A 16,360-nucleotide genomic window follows, 5' to 3' on the forward strand; every position below is an offset into this window, starting at 1 on the left:
TAAGACACAACAAAGGAAAAACAAACCAAGAGGATCTAATGGTCCCAATCACTGAATTGAAAAAACAACAGAAGACACTCCTGTTACATACCCCACAAAGCCATCTGTTCTTCCTGGCTATGCACTTGACCCTTCTGATGCCTTTGTTTCTGAATACCAAAATTGTCTGCCAACTATTGTCCTGGAAAGACAACTGTTTAGAATAGCAGTACAAATCAGACACAAATTGGGTAGGTGCCAGAACTTGCAAAATGTTTTGCAATCAAAGCTACTCTTCATACCTTTCAGTTGGAAACATACTTAGCTATTCTCTTCTTCCTAAATAGCCATTTTTTACTCTTAAAATACATAATCACACAGAATTTAGGGTATGCAATGTCACCCTTGTTTATATCAATATGTGAATTCTGCCACTAACACCCTCTTCTAATGTTCTTCATAATATAAAGATGACAATTCTTTGAAAATTTTGGAGAATCACAGAACATTAGATGTGGAAGACTGTCAATAAAAGTATATCAAAACTTTTGGGACATGGCCAAATCCTTAAAGGAAAATTTATAACTCTAAAGACTTGCAACAATAAAGGAAAGAAAGAAAAGATCAATGAATTGAGAATTAAGAAAACTTAAAAAAAAACTATAAAAGCAACAAGGCAAAAAACAAAAACAAAAAACCAAACCCTGAATAAACATGAAATGGAAGTTTTAAAAATCAAAAGAGAAATAAGCACAATTGAAAACAAAAAACAGAGCGTTTGTTCATAAAACTGGGAACTGATTTAAAAAGACTAACAAAAACAACAAACCATTAACTAATTTAATTTTTTAAACTAGAGGAAAGCCAAATGACTAAAATAAGAAAATCAGAATTCATATCAAAGAAATTAAGAAAGCTTTTAGAAACTATTTTATTATATGTTATGTTTAAAAAAATTAATCATTGAAATCAAGAAATACAAAAATATAAAACATCAAAAGTACAGAACAAGAAATCAGGAATCTAAAGAATCTAATCATGGACAAAGAAATTTAAAAGTCATATACTCCCAAAGGAAAGAAATTTTAGGCCTGGTTATATTTACAAATGAATTCTGCTAAGTAATTAAAGAACTGACTTCAATAATATATAAATTGCTTGTAAAAATGGAGAAAGTACCTTACCAATATCCTTCTTTTAGACAAATATGTTACTGATATCCAAACCAAAAGGAAATAAAACAGGAAAAGGAAATTGTTAGACCAATACTTAAAACTAACACTAATGCAAAATTTTTAAGTAAAATATTAGCAAAGAGGTTATACCAACATAGTCAAAAGATTATTCACATTGACCATGCTGGAATTATGTCAAGAGTTCAAGATGTTTCGAAATAAGGAAAACTGTAGAAATAATCAACTATGCTGCTAACAAAAACAAACATTATATAGTTATATTAATAGATACAGACAAAATGTTTTAATAAAATATAATGCTTATTCTTTAAAAAAGCAAAGGCATCAACAAACCTTTCATTAATATAGTAAATCATTTATCTAAAACCACGAGTTAATATTCTCCATTATCTTTAATGGAGAAATAACAGAGACTTTTCCAGTAAGATCAGGGGTAAGGTAAAGGTTGACACTTATTTTATTTAGTTTTTGAAATGTTATTATAAAAGAACAAAATAGTGTAATTGTGAGAATAAGTACAGGCAAAAAAGAAAATAAATGTTCAGTCTTTGTACTTGTTATGGTTTGCTTAGTGAACCCTAGAGATTTGACTGAAAATTTAAATGAAATACTTAACAGTTTTAGTGTAATATAGGATTTAAAAATAAGAACAGGAATAAGACCTAGATCTATGATTTCATTAGTATTGGAACTACCTGCTACCTATGCAGATTCTTCACATTCTTTACCACTTGAAATCTTAGCATGTTGCAAACAAGTTAAATATCTTTTCCCGAGTCACATAGCTAGTGAGAATCTAGACTTAAACCCAGGTCTTCTCAGCTTCAAGGCCAGCTCTGTATTCATTCTCATGTCATAAACTCCCAAAATGCCTTTGACCTTTTTGTATATTCCTTTTAAAATTTTCTAAATAATTAGAAGAGATAGAAAAAGTAATGTCATTCAAAAGATAGTGAAAATATCTTGGAATTAACCTACTTTGACATGCTCAAGACATAAACTCAACTACAAAATACTCTTTTATCAGAAATAAAGGAAGATAAATAATTAGAAATATATTAATCATTCATATTTGAACCCTATTAAAATAATTAAAGTGATGATATTACCTAAATTAAGTAATAGACTTTGTGACATATCCATGAAGATATCAAGGAATTTTTTTTATAGATATAGACAAAGTAATGAAGATAGAAAATGTCATTTATTAGGCATGGATGGAGAGGGAGAGGGGAGCAGCCTGGCCCATGTCTCTCTAGGTTTTTAGTAAGGACCTCTGGTGAACTCTGTGCTGGAGCAACTGCATGTGTTCCCACAGAGAGGGCTTTAAGTGCCTCCTCTGGCATGTATGCCATAGGTGCATCACCATGGCACTATACCAACTAGCTGCCCTAATATTTCATTATATTCATTCACTATAATCTTTTCAGCCATTGCCCAATTAATGGCAGGCACTCTCCAGTTCTTCACTACAACAAAAAGTACTTCTAATAATGTTTTGTTTTTAATTCATAGGTTCTTTCCCTATGTATTTGACCTCTTTTGAGTATGTCTAATAGTACACTGCACTAGATCAAAGGAGAGGGACAATTTAGTGACTTTTGGGATATAACTCCAAATTCTTTTCTAGAGTGATTTGACCATTCATACCAACCATACAATATTACTATCTTCTACTGTTTCTCCAAGAATTTTTCTTTTTTTTTTTTGTAGCTTTTCAAAATATGGAAGATATAATATAAACTTCAGGTTTGTTTCAATTCTTATTTCCCTTATGGTTAGTGATTTGGAGCATTTTTCTTATATTGTTGATAGTTTATTTAAAAACTATTCATGTCCTTTGACATAAAAAGTTTTCAATTTTATGTAACTGAAATTAGTTCCTATGACTACATTTATCTTTTATTTAGCTAATAATTTTATTCCCTAACCAAAATTATGATAATTATTTACTTTCCCAAAAACCTCGAAACTGGCACTGTCTTAGCTCTGTTTGAAACTCCAATTCTTTCTCAAGCCAGCTTCTTCACTTCTTATCTCTAACCTAATAAAATACTGTCATCCTCATAGTCAGAAGCAGGACTTGAATTAGTAAGCTTCTGGTACTAAGTCTTTCCTTCTACCTCCTCTTCTACATTGTCTTTCTGACTTGGCAGCTTTTATCAAAGGTACAAGCTCAAGGACAGATTCTGGTTCAGCTTTGGAGAGTTTCACTACCAGAGGGCTGATTACCAAAGGATGATTTTTTTCCATAGCAATTTATGACTCACCATTGAGGAAAACTGAGGGAACTGAGGGGATTAGGACAGCATATGATAGAGAGAATTGAGACTAGTGAGTGATGCTCCCTGACTCCATCTTGTGACTCAATTCTACAGATAGCTTTGTGTGTCTATTCAATATGGATCTAGTCCAAATTCTATCTTGTGAGAGAAGTTTATTCAATTGTGGGAACTGGAAGAAAAATCTTATTGTATTGTTTGAACCTAGCCCTGTGTGGCTGGGAAACTGCACCACCTGTGGCTGCTGTTTGGAGACCTTTAGCCAAGGACTTAGGTTATGTTTACCAAAAATGTAGTTAAATCTTGATTGATGCAAGGCTTGGGGAGTTATGTGGCACAATGGATAGAGTACCAGGCCTGGAGTGAGGAGACCTGGGTTCAAAGGTGGCCTCAAATATTTCCTAGCTGTGTGACTCTGGGCAAGTCACTTAATCCCATTTGTCTAGCCCTTGCCCTTCTGTCTTAGAGCTGTTACTAAGACAGAAAGTAAGGGTTAAAAAAAACCAACAAGGAGTTTCTCAGAATTGTACATCTCAGGCAACCCAGGTGTTATCTGGAAACTGGTCCCATAATGATTGATTAGTTATTATTTCCAAGTTTTTGATTATTTACAGACACATGAGAGGAATTGAACACATCTTTTTCTGATTTCAGAGAATTACACCTGTTTGCTCTCTCCTTCCCAATCTGGAAAGACCCTAATCTTTCCTTCAATTAGAAATCATATTGCCTACCATATTGTTTCCTGTTAATTACTTGACCATGTGTGGGATAAACATTGATTACAAGTACCCCAAACCAATCTGTGTGAGATACCGGTGGCCCCACTCACTCAAATAAACAAAATCAGAATCAGAAGGTAGGAGTAAAAAGAAGCAGTTGTTTATGGCCCTTCATGAAAGAAAGCACTTCAATGATAGGGTAAGAAATGCTGAGTGACTAGGCAACAAACAGACAATACATACACAAGACTCCTCCCCCTCCCCCCAATCAGGCTTTGACCTATAAATCAAAACACCTGTGCTTCCTGCCTAACTCTGATGAGACAAAGGAAGTAACCAACCTGTTCAATGACCCTTTTGTCCTTCATCAGTCTCCCTCCCAAGCCTGTAGTTCTCAAACTGAGGTAAACATGGCCAAATGACTTGCCTAGAATCATATAACTATTAAGTATCTCAGATGAAATTTGAGCTCAAGGAGATGAGTCTTCCTGATTCCAAGCCCAGTGTTCTATCTACTGTACCACCTAGCTGCTCTCTTAAGTAGAGCTATCTGAAAGTGGAATGGATTGTTTAGTAAGATATTGGTTTTCTCCTCTTTGGAGCCTTTAGGTCTACCAAATTCCTTTTATGACACAAATATGATGTTGACACCTCAACCAGAAAGAGAAAATAAAAAACAGAAAGAAAACTATAGACCAATCTTCCTAATTAATATTGGTAGATTATAGCAGTATATCACAAGGATCATACACTCTGACCAGGTGGGTTTTATACCAGAAATACAGGAATGGTCCAATATTAGGAAAACCATCAACATAATTGACCATGTCAATAATAAATCAATAAAACCATACGATTATTTTAGTAGTTATAGAAAAAGCTTTTAACAAAATACAACACCCATTCCTATTAAAAACACTAGAAAGAAATATAAATTTCCTAGATTAACAGAAGAGGAAATAAGATACTTAAATTAACCCATCTCAGAAAAAGAAATTGAATAAGCCATCAATGAAGTCCTTAGAAAAAAGCCCCAGGGCCAGATGGATTCACAAGTGAATTCTATGAAACATTTAAAGAACAATTAATTCCAATACTATATAAACTATTTGGGAAAAAGATAGCCATTGAGGCCCTCTTAAATTCTGTGATTCTAATTAGTTCCTTGAATAATAGAACTGTTTTAATTTTAGTTTTTGCATTCTCAACACATATTTAGTATCTGGAATATAGTAGATATTTAATAAATGCTTGTTAGAGAAAATAAGGGACTTTATCATTCATTCATTTATTCAACAAACATTTTTATTAAATATCTACTATGTACCAGGCCTTTTCCCTAGGAGTTGAGAGAGAGAAAAAAAAAAAGTATAGGGGGCAGCTGGGTGGCTCAGTGGATTGAGAGCCAGTTAGAGAGGAGAGGTCCTAGGTTCAAATTTGGTCTGACACTTCCTAGCTGTTCCTTAGCACTCTTTTGCCTTAGAACCAATAAATAGTATTGATTATTGATTCTAAGACAGAAGGCAAGGGTTTAAAAAAAAGATATAAAAATGAGACTATTGAGCTTACATTCTTTTTTATTATTATTAAATAAAAGCCCTCATCTTCCATCTTAGAATTGGTACTATATATTGGTTCAAAGGCAGAAGACTTGTAAGCACTAAGCAATAGGAATTAAGCTCAGGGTCACACAGCTAGGAAGTATCTGAGGCTAAATTTGAACCCAGGATCTTAGGTCTCTAGGCCTAGATTTCAGTCCACTAAGCCACATAGCTGCCCTTAGAAGCTTACATTCTACTAGAGAAGAGAGGGGGTAGGATATAATATGTATTCAGGTAAATCAATACCAGCTATATATTACCAAATGTGTAATATATTCTGGAGAGGGACAGAGGAGGAATCTCACCCTAGGGATGACTCTTAGGAATTAGGATCTGGATGTCTATTTCTTATTTTCAAGTCTCATTCTCTGATTCCAAACTATAATATCATTACATGCCCTTTTTAGGATGTAAACCTAAAATGTTTACGATGGTACAGTTGGCTTCCTGGGCATTGTACTTCCTGTTACTGAAAATGATCGTTTAGTCTTTTCTAAGGAAGACTTATAGTATGTTTCTTTGTTTCTTTCCTAGCGTCATCCTTTCAAGAATGAACAGCTGAGCAATATCCCAATTCCAACACAAAGCATTTAGGGAGTGGGAGGGAAAAAAAAAAAAAAAAACCAGATTCATTATCTGCCTTTAGAGCCCAACAGGGGGCAGCAGATCAATGCTTGCTTTACTGGCGGAAAGTTTACGTTTTTTCTCTCCTCACATTCCCAGTCTCTTCACAGCAATGTGAAAGGAGCTAGGGGGGCTCAGGGAGGAAGCATAAGGAATAAACTGTCTGAATCTCCCCAAAGCTTGTGGCTTAATGAGAGGCTACTTGTTACCATGGACACACACACCGGGTCAGGTTGTAGAAGGAAAAAAAAACAAACCCAACAACAACAAAAACCCCAGGCAAAGAAGAAATATGGGCAGAGATTTCTTCCTTCCCTTTATTCATTCTAACAACAAATATTTATCAAACAAAAAGGCTTAGCCCAGCATTACACTTAGACTTTGAGATAGAATCTAGTCCCTCACCTCTGGACATTTGTAATCTCATTGGGGAGATGAAACTAAATATACCATAAGATTATCAAACAATGGGAAAAGACATTTTGGTTGGTACTTAAGGGAAAATGCTGGCTTAGCTATATTCGTGTGTGAACTTGGGTAAGTAGGTTTCAGTTTTTGTATTTGTACAATGAAAAGATCCTATGAAACTACTCAATGTCTCTTCCAGAACAAACCATCATATTATAAGGTCTTTCCTATTTCTAACATCCTATGGTTCTTTCCATCACTGATATTTTATGTTCTGGGGGTCCTTCCAGCTCTAAGAGTCCATAGATTCTAATCTAACCAAGTATCCAGGACTACTATGTTAGTGTGTCAGAGAGAAAGCCTTTGGCTGGTGGGAACTTTGAGACTCCATTGTGTATCCATAGCTCTTTTCTATCTAGGCATTTTTGTGGATGACATCTAGAACTGACCTCTCCAGGCAAATTATGTCCTGCTGGGGTTCAAAGCAGTTTTAATTGCTGGTATGGCTACCTAGGAGCAAAATCACATATTTTGGAAGGAAGCTGACACATTCCAGGGTCAGCTGCTAAGATTAGTGAGGTCATCTTTCATTTAGACCCATTTTTATTTCTGTCAGATTGTGCAGGGGAGGGGAAGAAAGTGCCTTCTTTATGGACTTTGGGATTTTAAAAATCCTCTCCTTCCTCCTGAGCATCCAGAGCCCAGCAAGGACCAACCTTTAATTGTAGAGAATTCTAGAGGGACTCTGCTCAACTAAAACAAATACATATACACATACCCAATGGTTGACACTTAGTAGGTGCTCAAAAAATATTTGTGGAAGGAAATCTCATCATCTCTAAGGAATCATGAATTTCAACATATCTCATCACTCTTAAGTGGTCAGTTATTTAGCTTATGCTTGAATACCTCCAGTGATGGAATGCTCACCACCTTACAAGGCAACCCATTTTACTTTTTGATAGCTCAGTTATTAGAAAGCTTTCCCCTTATATTGATAAAGTTTTATACCTTTGTTCAAGGTTGAAATTAGAATGTAAAGAAAGGGCAGCATATTAACAGTAGATATCTCTAACCCCATAAAATAAAGTTCAGGCTGACCTCTTAAATTTAGATTAGGATTTCTAAACTCTCACAAGAAACAATTCAGTTTAATGGAAAAACATTTGTATTCTAATTGAGTCTCTGACATAAATTGGGTGATTTGAGCAAACTGTTTCCCCTTTCTGCATCTCCTTTTCCTTTTCTGTATAATGGGATTCTATAATGATACATTTGCATGGAGTTGAGAGAAAAGTTCTTTGTAAACGTTATGTCATATGATGATGAACATGTGTGATTATGCTTAGATCCTTTAGGCATTTTCATTTAATACCTTCTAGTAAATTCCCATCTCAGGCTGTTTTCGAAGAAACTTGCTGCCTCGGTTTCCCTAATTGTCAAGAAATCTGTGCTGAGCAGCTATCTCTGAGCTCAGTACCTCCCCTTCGGTTCAACACTGGCACACCCTGGCATTGAGGGATTGAAGGTGTGAGCAATGAGTTAACAGAGCTAAGGGGTCTGAAACCTAGTATCCTGCTCAGGCTAAATTGCAGCGTGGGTGGAGGTGAAGCTGTGTCCCTGGGCTGGGGACCAGCTGAAGGGGAACTGCCGCAGTTCCATTTCCTCTTTCGTGTTTCCACATTTCACATTTATTCCATCCAAGATGCCAGCGTTCGCAAACTGGAGGAAGGACGGGCAGGGAGCGCCCGAGTTAGCGGGCATCTGGGAGCGGGATTCTCAACCTTTGCTCCTAGGAGGAAGAGGAGTAAAGGAGGAAGAGTGAGCTTTATACAAAGGGCAGGCCAATGCAGAGGAATTGATGGTTGATGTTCTCCGAATTCTTCCGCCCCCAACCCCTTTTTTATTCCTCAATCCCCCTCCTCCTCCGCGTCCCAAGCTCTGGCTAAGAGTGGTGATCACAGAGGCGTTCTTGTGAGGTTCCCTGGCCTTTCGAAGCAGTCGAGAAGGGCCTTACGGGATGCCAGGAAAGCCTAGGGCCAGGGTTCGGGGAGGACTTATGACGACAGTTCAACCTACCTACTCTCTTCTTTGCGAGAGCATCTCTAGACTGGCCACACACAGGCTCAACGTCTACCTCTAGTAACTTTCTCCCTTTGCAAGGAAAATCGGAGACCAGGAGGGAAGAGAAGGAAGGAGGTGAAGAAAAGAGAGGGAGGAGCTCCGTGCGCGCGCCCGCCTGAATGTGAGTGCGAGGAAGGGCGCGCGCTCTCTCTCTCGAGTCCGGAGGGCGAGCGCGCGTTCCCTTCCGCGCCGGGTCTCCGGGAACGCGTAGCCTGCACTCGCTCCAGCTGTAGTTAGTCTGCACCTCGGCGCCTGAGAGGAGCAGAGCTGAGCCGAGCGCTGCGAACGGGAGAAACGAGGACAGGACTGGAGAGGAACGACACGGAGTAGAGCTTGGGGCAGCCAGAGGAGAAAGTGGAGCCACCTCCACCTCAGAGCCAGCGCTGGGGCTTGGGAAGAGTGAGCCAGCCAGCCGGGCAAACAAAGGAGCAGCAGCCGGCGGCGGCGGGGGGCTGCCGGGCCGGCACTGGGAGAGGGAGGACGGGACTCTTTGTCTTCTGCAAGGGACACTTCCTAGAGGGAGAGCTTCAGGAAGAGGCCGTCCGGAGCCGCAGCTGTGTGCGCCCCGGCCAGCCGGGCGGGCAGAGAATGCGGCGCTCTTGGCCGGTTCCGGAGCTCAGCGCGCCCCGGACAGCGGCGGGCGCGGGCAGCTGAACCTCTCCGGAACCCCAGACTTCTGTGTGGTGAGGGAGGACCCGGCTTGAATCGAAGAGTCTGGGGACTTTTTCTTGGCTTTCCAAACCTCAGCTTGGGACTGGGAGGCTCCAGCTTTCCGCACCAGAGAGGTTGGACACACGTGGAGACCTCGGGGGACCGACCCTGCTGAGGTGCGGAGGGAGAGTGGGCGGCTTTGCCAAGTGTGCTGCCTCTAGGGAACTCGCCGGGATCGCCTCGCCCCCCGCCCACAGGCAGCGCCTGGGCTTGAAGCCTCTTCGCCCCGGAGGAGATTGACTGGAGGCGGATGCTGGTGGGGAAGAGCTGAGACACTTTGCGGGAGGAGAAAGTCTCCTGGAAAAAGAGAGGAGAGAGAGAATCTGACGCCTCCCCCCATATTCCTTGTCCCTCTTCTCTCCTTTCCCGGAGGACAACCCGGAGTTCGGGAGACATGGCCGGGGTTATGTGTACTTTCCTTTCTCCTGGCCGGGGAGGTTCGTCTTGAGCCCTAAACTGAGCCGAGCCTGCCTGTGAGGCGTTGCACTCGTGGGAGCGGGCGCTGACTCTGTTGCGTTCCCCTGACGCCGGGCTCTGGGTCAGAGGCAGTGGGAGCCGGTTGGCTTCGGCGGGCCCGTCGGGCGCCGCCACCATGGAGGAGTGGCGGCAGTGTGGCCGCTGGCTTATAGACTGCAAAGTCCTACCCCCCAACCACAGAGTAGTGTGGCCCTCGGCTGTGGTCTTCGACCTGGCTCAGGCGCTGAGGGATGGGGTGCTCTTGTGTCAGCTGCTACACAACCTTTCACCTGGATCTATAGACCTCAAAGATATCAACTTCAGGCCACAGATGTCCCAGGTAAGTGGCTTGGGCCTGGGGAGGTGGAATTGGAGAGATTTAGAGATGAAAGGAATCGGGTAGAACATGTAGTCCCACTCTCTCATTTTACGGGATCAGGAAATGGAGCCATCAAGACTTGCCTGTCAGTGGTCACATAGCTACCGAGCGACAGGGAGAGACTTTCAAATTAGCGAGAATACTCATTCCTTCTTTCTTCCACCACCCCCTGGGTACCATCCATCCCATTTCAAAGATGTAGCTTGACATAAAATGGGAGGGGGGGAATAGAAGAGAGAGTTTCTAAAACTCATGCTGTCCTTCTAGTTACCCCTGACCCAGAGGGCAGTAGATGATTCGCCTTCAGAACCCTTAGCTCCGCTGAAGCATGCATGGGCAAATTGGGGGAGAAACTAGAGAGAACAGCGGAGAAGAAAAGGATTAGAGGAACCGAGATTGTAATGTCACTGACAGTTGTCTGGGCCCTCCCTTCGCACCTCCCCTAGTTTGCGGATCTCTGCTCTAACTCCTCCCCTCCTTCTTCCTGAATGGACTCTTCGTTCTAGAATTGGATTGGTTTTGCTTTTTTAAACAAATGAACTTTATTAAGGAAGAGTCATTTCAGGATAGTGACGGGAAAAGTTGGCTCCAGTATTCTAAGAACAGTTCTTATGTCTGCTTTATGTTGACCTGGAAGGGTGGAGACCTTTTACAACTATCCTTTTATCTCCAGATATCTCGTCCTTACCCTCCTCTGCCCACCCTATCCCATTTCTTGGCGGGGAGGTGAGGAGGAAAGGGAATGCTTCCCTTGCAGTTTTCTGGTAGTACTGTTTTTAAAATATTGTGGTTCTTACCTGATAACTTGGTGGTTGTATAAACAAACAAGCAATTTGGTAGCCTTTCAGTGGGAGTTATTTGAAGTGTCTGTGGCAGAAAGTGTTTCTTTTTTAGGGCCAGAGTTTACAGAGTCATAGAAATTTGGGCTAGGGTGTTACATTTAGTGTGAGGTAACATTGTTAATTGTTATGGTTTTAAAATGTCTTTGTTTGATCCGTGTGGGGCAAAGGGCCACCAATTAGGGCATCACCTTTTTACTTGCCAATGCAAGGAAAGACTTAAAGTCAAGAAGCAAAGGAAGTCAAATGTTGTCTGTTCTCTTTTGCTTCTTTTTCTTTTAAAGATAATAAAGTACAATTTCCCAGTATACAGCACAGCCAACTTAAGTATTCTGGTATAAATCCTTTTTTTAATCTAAATTGTATTGTTTGTTGAAACAACCAGTTCTTCTCTTGGAAGATGGTGTTTTTCATCCTTTATTACCAACTAACTTTCACCAGATTTTTCTTTAACATTATTGGACAGGCTTTTCTGAACTGATCAGGAGCAAGGCCTGTGATTTCTTTGGCATAAAGAGGTTCCAGTAAGGTATTTACTCCACCAGTTTAGGATGGTACCTATTCTGCAACCCATGTTTATGGAGAGTTGTTTACAGCAGTGACATCAAATTCAAGTAAAAATTGTAGGCACTTATTCTGCAGTGTATTCACATTATCTGTGTTCTATTATATTAAAAAAAAACCAAACAAACCCTTACCTTCAGTCTTAGAATCAATACTGTGTATTGGTTCCAAGGCAGAAAAGTGGTAAGGCCTGGGCAATGGGGGTTAAGTGACTTGCCCAGAATCATACTGTCTGAGGAAGTGTCTGAGGTCGTATTTGAAACCAGGACCTCCCATCTCTAGGTCTGGCTCACAATCCACTGAGCCACCCAGTTGCTGGCCATCCTGACCCCTTTCTATTGTATTTTTATGTATTTTGTTAAATGGAAATTTGGCCACAAAACCAAGCACTCATGATCTAGAATACTAAAAAGTTAGATGACCAGTCCAATGTTATACAACCAAAATGTTTCAGAGATGAGACTTGAACCTAGCTCTTCCTGACTCTAAGGTTCATCTACTATGTCATGCTGCCTCTTAGTCTTTTTTAATCTTAAGTCTGTATATGCTACTTTTCTTAAGGAGACAGAGTAAAGCCAACTCTGTAACTCTACTAGGGAAAAGGAAAAAGGTATCTTTTATACTTGTCTTGGGTAGCTGGAAAAATGTGAATGTGAATACTCTCTTTGGTTTTGGCTCTTGCTATCTCTGAGATTTACGGATCCCACTTTGGTTAGCACATCAGTATGGAGACTTCTCATGTTTCATAAGTGGTTCTTGTCCCAGAAGAAGTCCTTCATCTGGGATCTACCCAACCTTCTGGAGATGGCCTTCTGAATCCTTCTGTGAAATCTTCCTTCTATCATGGTTAACAATTAGCCAATTACCTTTCTTCATAAAGAAGGTAGGGATACAAAGAGAGTTTTGAAATACCCAAATCTTGTTCCACTATTTTTCTAACTAAAGTAACCAGCCTTTGGAGGGGGTAGGGTGGGGGGATGTCTTTCCCTCTTTCCCCCCCCCCCCCATTAAATAGAAACTGAAAAAAAATATTATTAATGATTACATTTGAAATGCAAAGCTCTGGACTCAGAACTGAGATGAGTCTTTGATTCCTGCTGTCCACACCCCCTATCCCTCCCCATCCCCAAACTAAGTAGTGTATGCTGAATGAATTTCTGATGCTGGCTTTTAAGCAGCTGGCTTTACCAAATCTTTCCAAATGCCCTTTACCACTTTGACCTTTTCAGTTGAAGAGGCTTGAGCAAATAATGCTGCCTTACACTGCCACAGCATCTGTCTCAAAGAGGTTCAGCTTTGGACCAGCCTTCTCATTAAGTCATCACAAGGGAGGAGTGATGGAGGTCGTGCCCATCTGAAGAAGGTTCTAAAGTGCAGGGCATTCAATCAGTAAATATTTATTAAGCACCTACCTTCATGTGCCAGGTACTCTGCTAAGAGTTGGGGATGTAGAAGAAAAGCAAAAGACGTCTCTGCCTTCGAGAAGCTCACATTCACAATGGAGGAGACAACATGCAAACAACTGTGTGCACACAGGCCACATAGAGGATAAACTGGGAAAAATCAGCTGAGGGAAGGCGCTAGAATTAAAAGGGACTTGCTCAAAGTCATGCAATCCAGAGCCAAAATAATATTAGGGATTATCTGTCTTGAGAGGGAGGAGGCGAGAAAGACTGTTTCAAATGCTAGACTAAAAGACAGTCTCTTATCTTAACATAAAGACAGGATTTTCCCCTGGAGGCACCTTTTATTCAAAGCCAGGAAACGCCTGGTGGAACCCAATTAAGATTGTCCTGTCAGCTCCCCTGGCTGTGCTGATGGAGATGACCAGCCAGCCCCCCAGAAAGGACACCTCTCTGTGTCTTTTGTTTAGAGGTTACACCATAGCTTTCTCCTTGACTTGGCCCCTTGAAGATTCTGACCTGAAAAGGCCTGGGTATTGTTGGGGAGCGTTTTCATGGGCATGCTGGTGTATTAATGGCACCCTCTCTGTTTTCCATCTCCCCTACCCTCTCCTTCAAAGGCGGCTTAGTCTTATTTGTGAACTTTCATTACATTTCTGGGACTCAGCTCCTGAGAGCCCAGTAATCAGTTGACCTAGGAACTGCAACAACAGTTTTGTAGTCAACTTCTGAGGTCCTGAGATGGGGCAGGCCAGGAACAACCCTTCTTCTGTTCCCTACTATACTCTAGTGATTTTTATATCAGTGTGTAGAGGAGGCGCACTGGAAGAGAAATGAATAACTGCCTGCTACCATGGCAGAGGACAGTAATGAGAAGCTGGAAATTTCTGTTTCCTAGATTTGTTCAACACACATTTACTGAGCACATGAGCACTGCTTTAGGTACTGTGGACAGTGTTCTGTGGAAAGAACACTGGACTTGGATTGGGGAGATCTCAGTTCTAAACCTAACCTTTCTTTTTAACTCTGTATGACTTTATACAAGTTCCCCCTTTTTTTTCTGGGCCTCTAGTTTGCCATCTGTAAAGTGGTGGAGGGGAGAGTAGGGTAAAAGTAGATCTTTTTAAATTGCATCCCAGTTCAGGCACTCTTTGTTCTAAGACCCCTTCCAGCTCTGACAGTTATTAAAGTATTAGTCCCTGTTCTCAGAGATGTGGCTATTTAATCCTTCAGTTGTGTGTGATTCTTCATAACCCCTTGGGCCATAGCTATTCCTGGGTGTTCTTGGCTGGGATACTGGAGTGGTTTGCTATTTCCTTCTTCCATGGATCCCGCAAATTCTTTTGTTAGGCCATGTGACGTTAAATGACTTGCCCACAGTCATGTAGCTAGGAAGTGATAGGGATAAAAAGACTATATTCATAAGACTATAAAAAACAGTGGAACTTACATTTCTGAGACTCAGCAGATTTAGGAAAGTATATTTAATATCTTTCTGTTGTCCTCCCTTCTCTTCTTAAAGCAACTTAATTAACTAGTTTGAAAACCTTTTGAGATCCAAATGAGGAGGGAAAAAATTGGAGTTTCCTGTGATACCTCTCAGATAACCCTCCAAGTCCTCAAGCACTGCTATTCCTTGAAGTCTTTAGATGCCTGGGAGGTGAGTCTGTAACTGTTGGTAATCTGATTGTCAAGTTCAAGTGCCAGCCTGTGCAACCCAGATATCGAGTTCTCTTATTCACCAGTTCCCTCATAATTAAAGAGGAAAGTTTCCCACCTTCGTCGGTGCTTAGATTTCCCTTAGTTTTCCAGGTGTGCTGCCCTGACAGTTTTGAGATTTCATGCCTCAACTTTCCTCTCATTATTGCCCATGTAAGCATTTCACACTAGTTTATCACACTTAAAACCAGCATTTGTAGTAGATGTGGAACCTTCATTTGGTCTCACTCTTTGTTTTGTTGTTGTTGTTGTTGTTTATTTTATTTTAATTTTTTTATAATATTTTTCCATGGTTACATGATTTATGTTCTTGCCCCCCCCCATCCCCATAGCCGATGCACAATTCCACTGGGTTTTATATGTATCTGGTCTCACTCTTAAAATAATAATAAATTCTTCAAGTTTAAATCCATATCGACTATTATCTCGAATGAGTTCAGGCTAATTTATTAGTCAAAGTATCTCACCTGATGGGTCTGAAGAAGCTCAGTACAACAATAAGCATGCATTTATCTCATTATACTCAACACATTTATATATACATGTTCAACACATAAATATATATGTTCAAAGTGAAAGGTTCTTGGAGAGGTGCAAAAGTAAGACCAAATCCCAGTCCTTCTTACCTTGTGAAGCATATCATTTGTTGGGAGAATGGTGTGGTGTGGAGATGGTCTAGAATTGGCATGGAGGTCTGGTTTAGGGCAAGATCAAAGTTCAACTATCAGAATCTAACTTGGGGGTTGGGTAAGGCCTCAAAGCCAGGGAGACCTAGGCTCAAGTCCTGCCTCTGCCACTGGCTGTGTGATCCTATAGAAGTCTCAGCCTCAAAGTTCAATTCTATATATTAGGCAGAGAAGATGACAACCGGTGTTATTGTAGAGGGAGTTTCTTCACCTGGAAGTTATCTAGACCAACGAAATCACAGGTCTTGAGTCCCCATCCTTATCTTATTGGATACTACAATTCTGGGGTTTTCTTCCTTAACTGAGATCTTGCCATTATCTAAACCTGGCATCTTCTCAAGTGTCCAGCATAGTGTATGCCATAGATGATTCAGTGAGTGAATGAAAAGTCACCTGGTTTATTTGATTAAGAGTCAAACCTCCAGGGCATAATCCTATTCTTTTGGAGGCAAAGTCTTTGGAACTTACAAATGGAGATAAGAACATCTAGGTGGCACAGTTATTAGAGGGCCAGGGCTGGAATCAAGAAGACCCAAGTTCAAATCCAGTACAGGGTCACAAAGAGTCAGACACAACTAAAACAACTGAACAGCAACTGGAGATGGAGATATATTGCTGTTTGGCAACCTTCAAAGAATCCCCAGTCCCAGTTAAAATAAAATCCAAA

At 40.7% G+C, this 16,360-nt stretch overlaps 1 protein-coding gene across 2 annotated transcripts in view; it reads left to right on the forward strand.

Moving 5' to 3' along the window:
• The first annotated feature begins 10,239 nt into the window (after window positions 1-10,239).
• Window positions 10,240-16,360, forward strand: part of VAV2 (vav guanine nucleotide exchange factor 2) — a 486,321-nt gene continuing 480,200 nt past the window's right edge. For both annotated transcript variants that reach the window (XM_044663948.1, XM_044663949.1), the window contains exon 1: window positions 10,240-10,443. In XM_044663948.1, coding sequence (XP_044519883.1) covers window positions 10,240-10,443 — 204 coding nt within the window. The remainder of the gene's footprint in view (window positions 10,444-16,360) is intronic.

The sequence above is a fragment of the Gracilinanus agilis genome, chromosome 2 (genome assembly GCF_016433145.1).
Source record: "Gracilinanus agilis isolate LMUSP501 chromosome 2, AgileGrace, whole genome shotgun sequence".
NCBI classification, from domain to species: Eukaryota; Metazoa; Chordata; class Mammalia; order Didelphimorphia; family Didelphidae; genus Gracilinanus; species Gracilinanus agilis.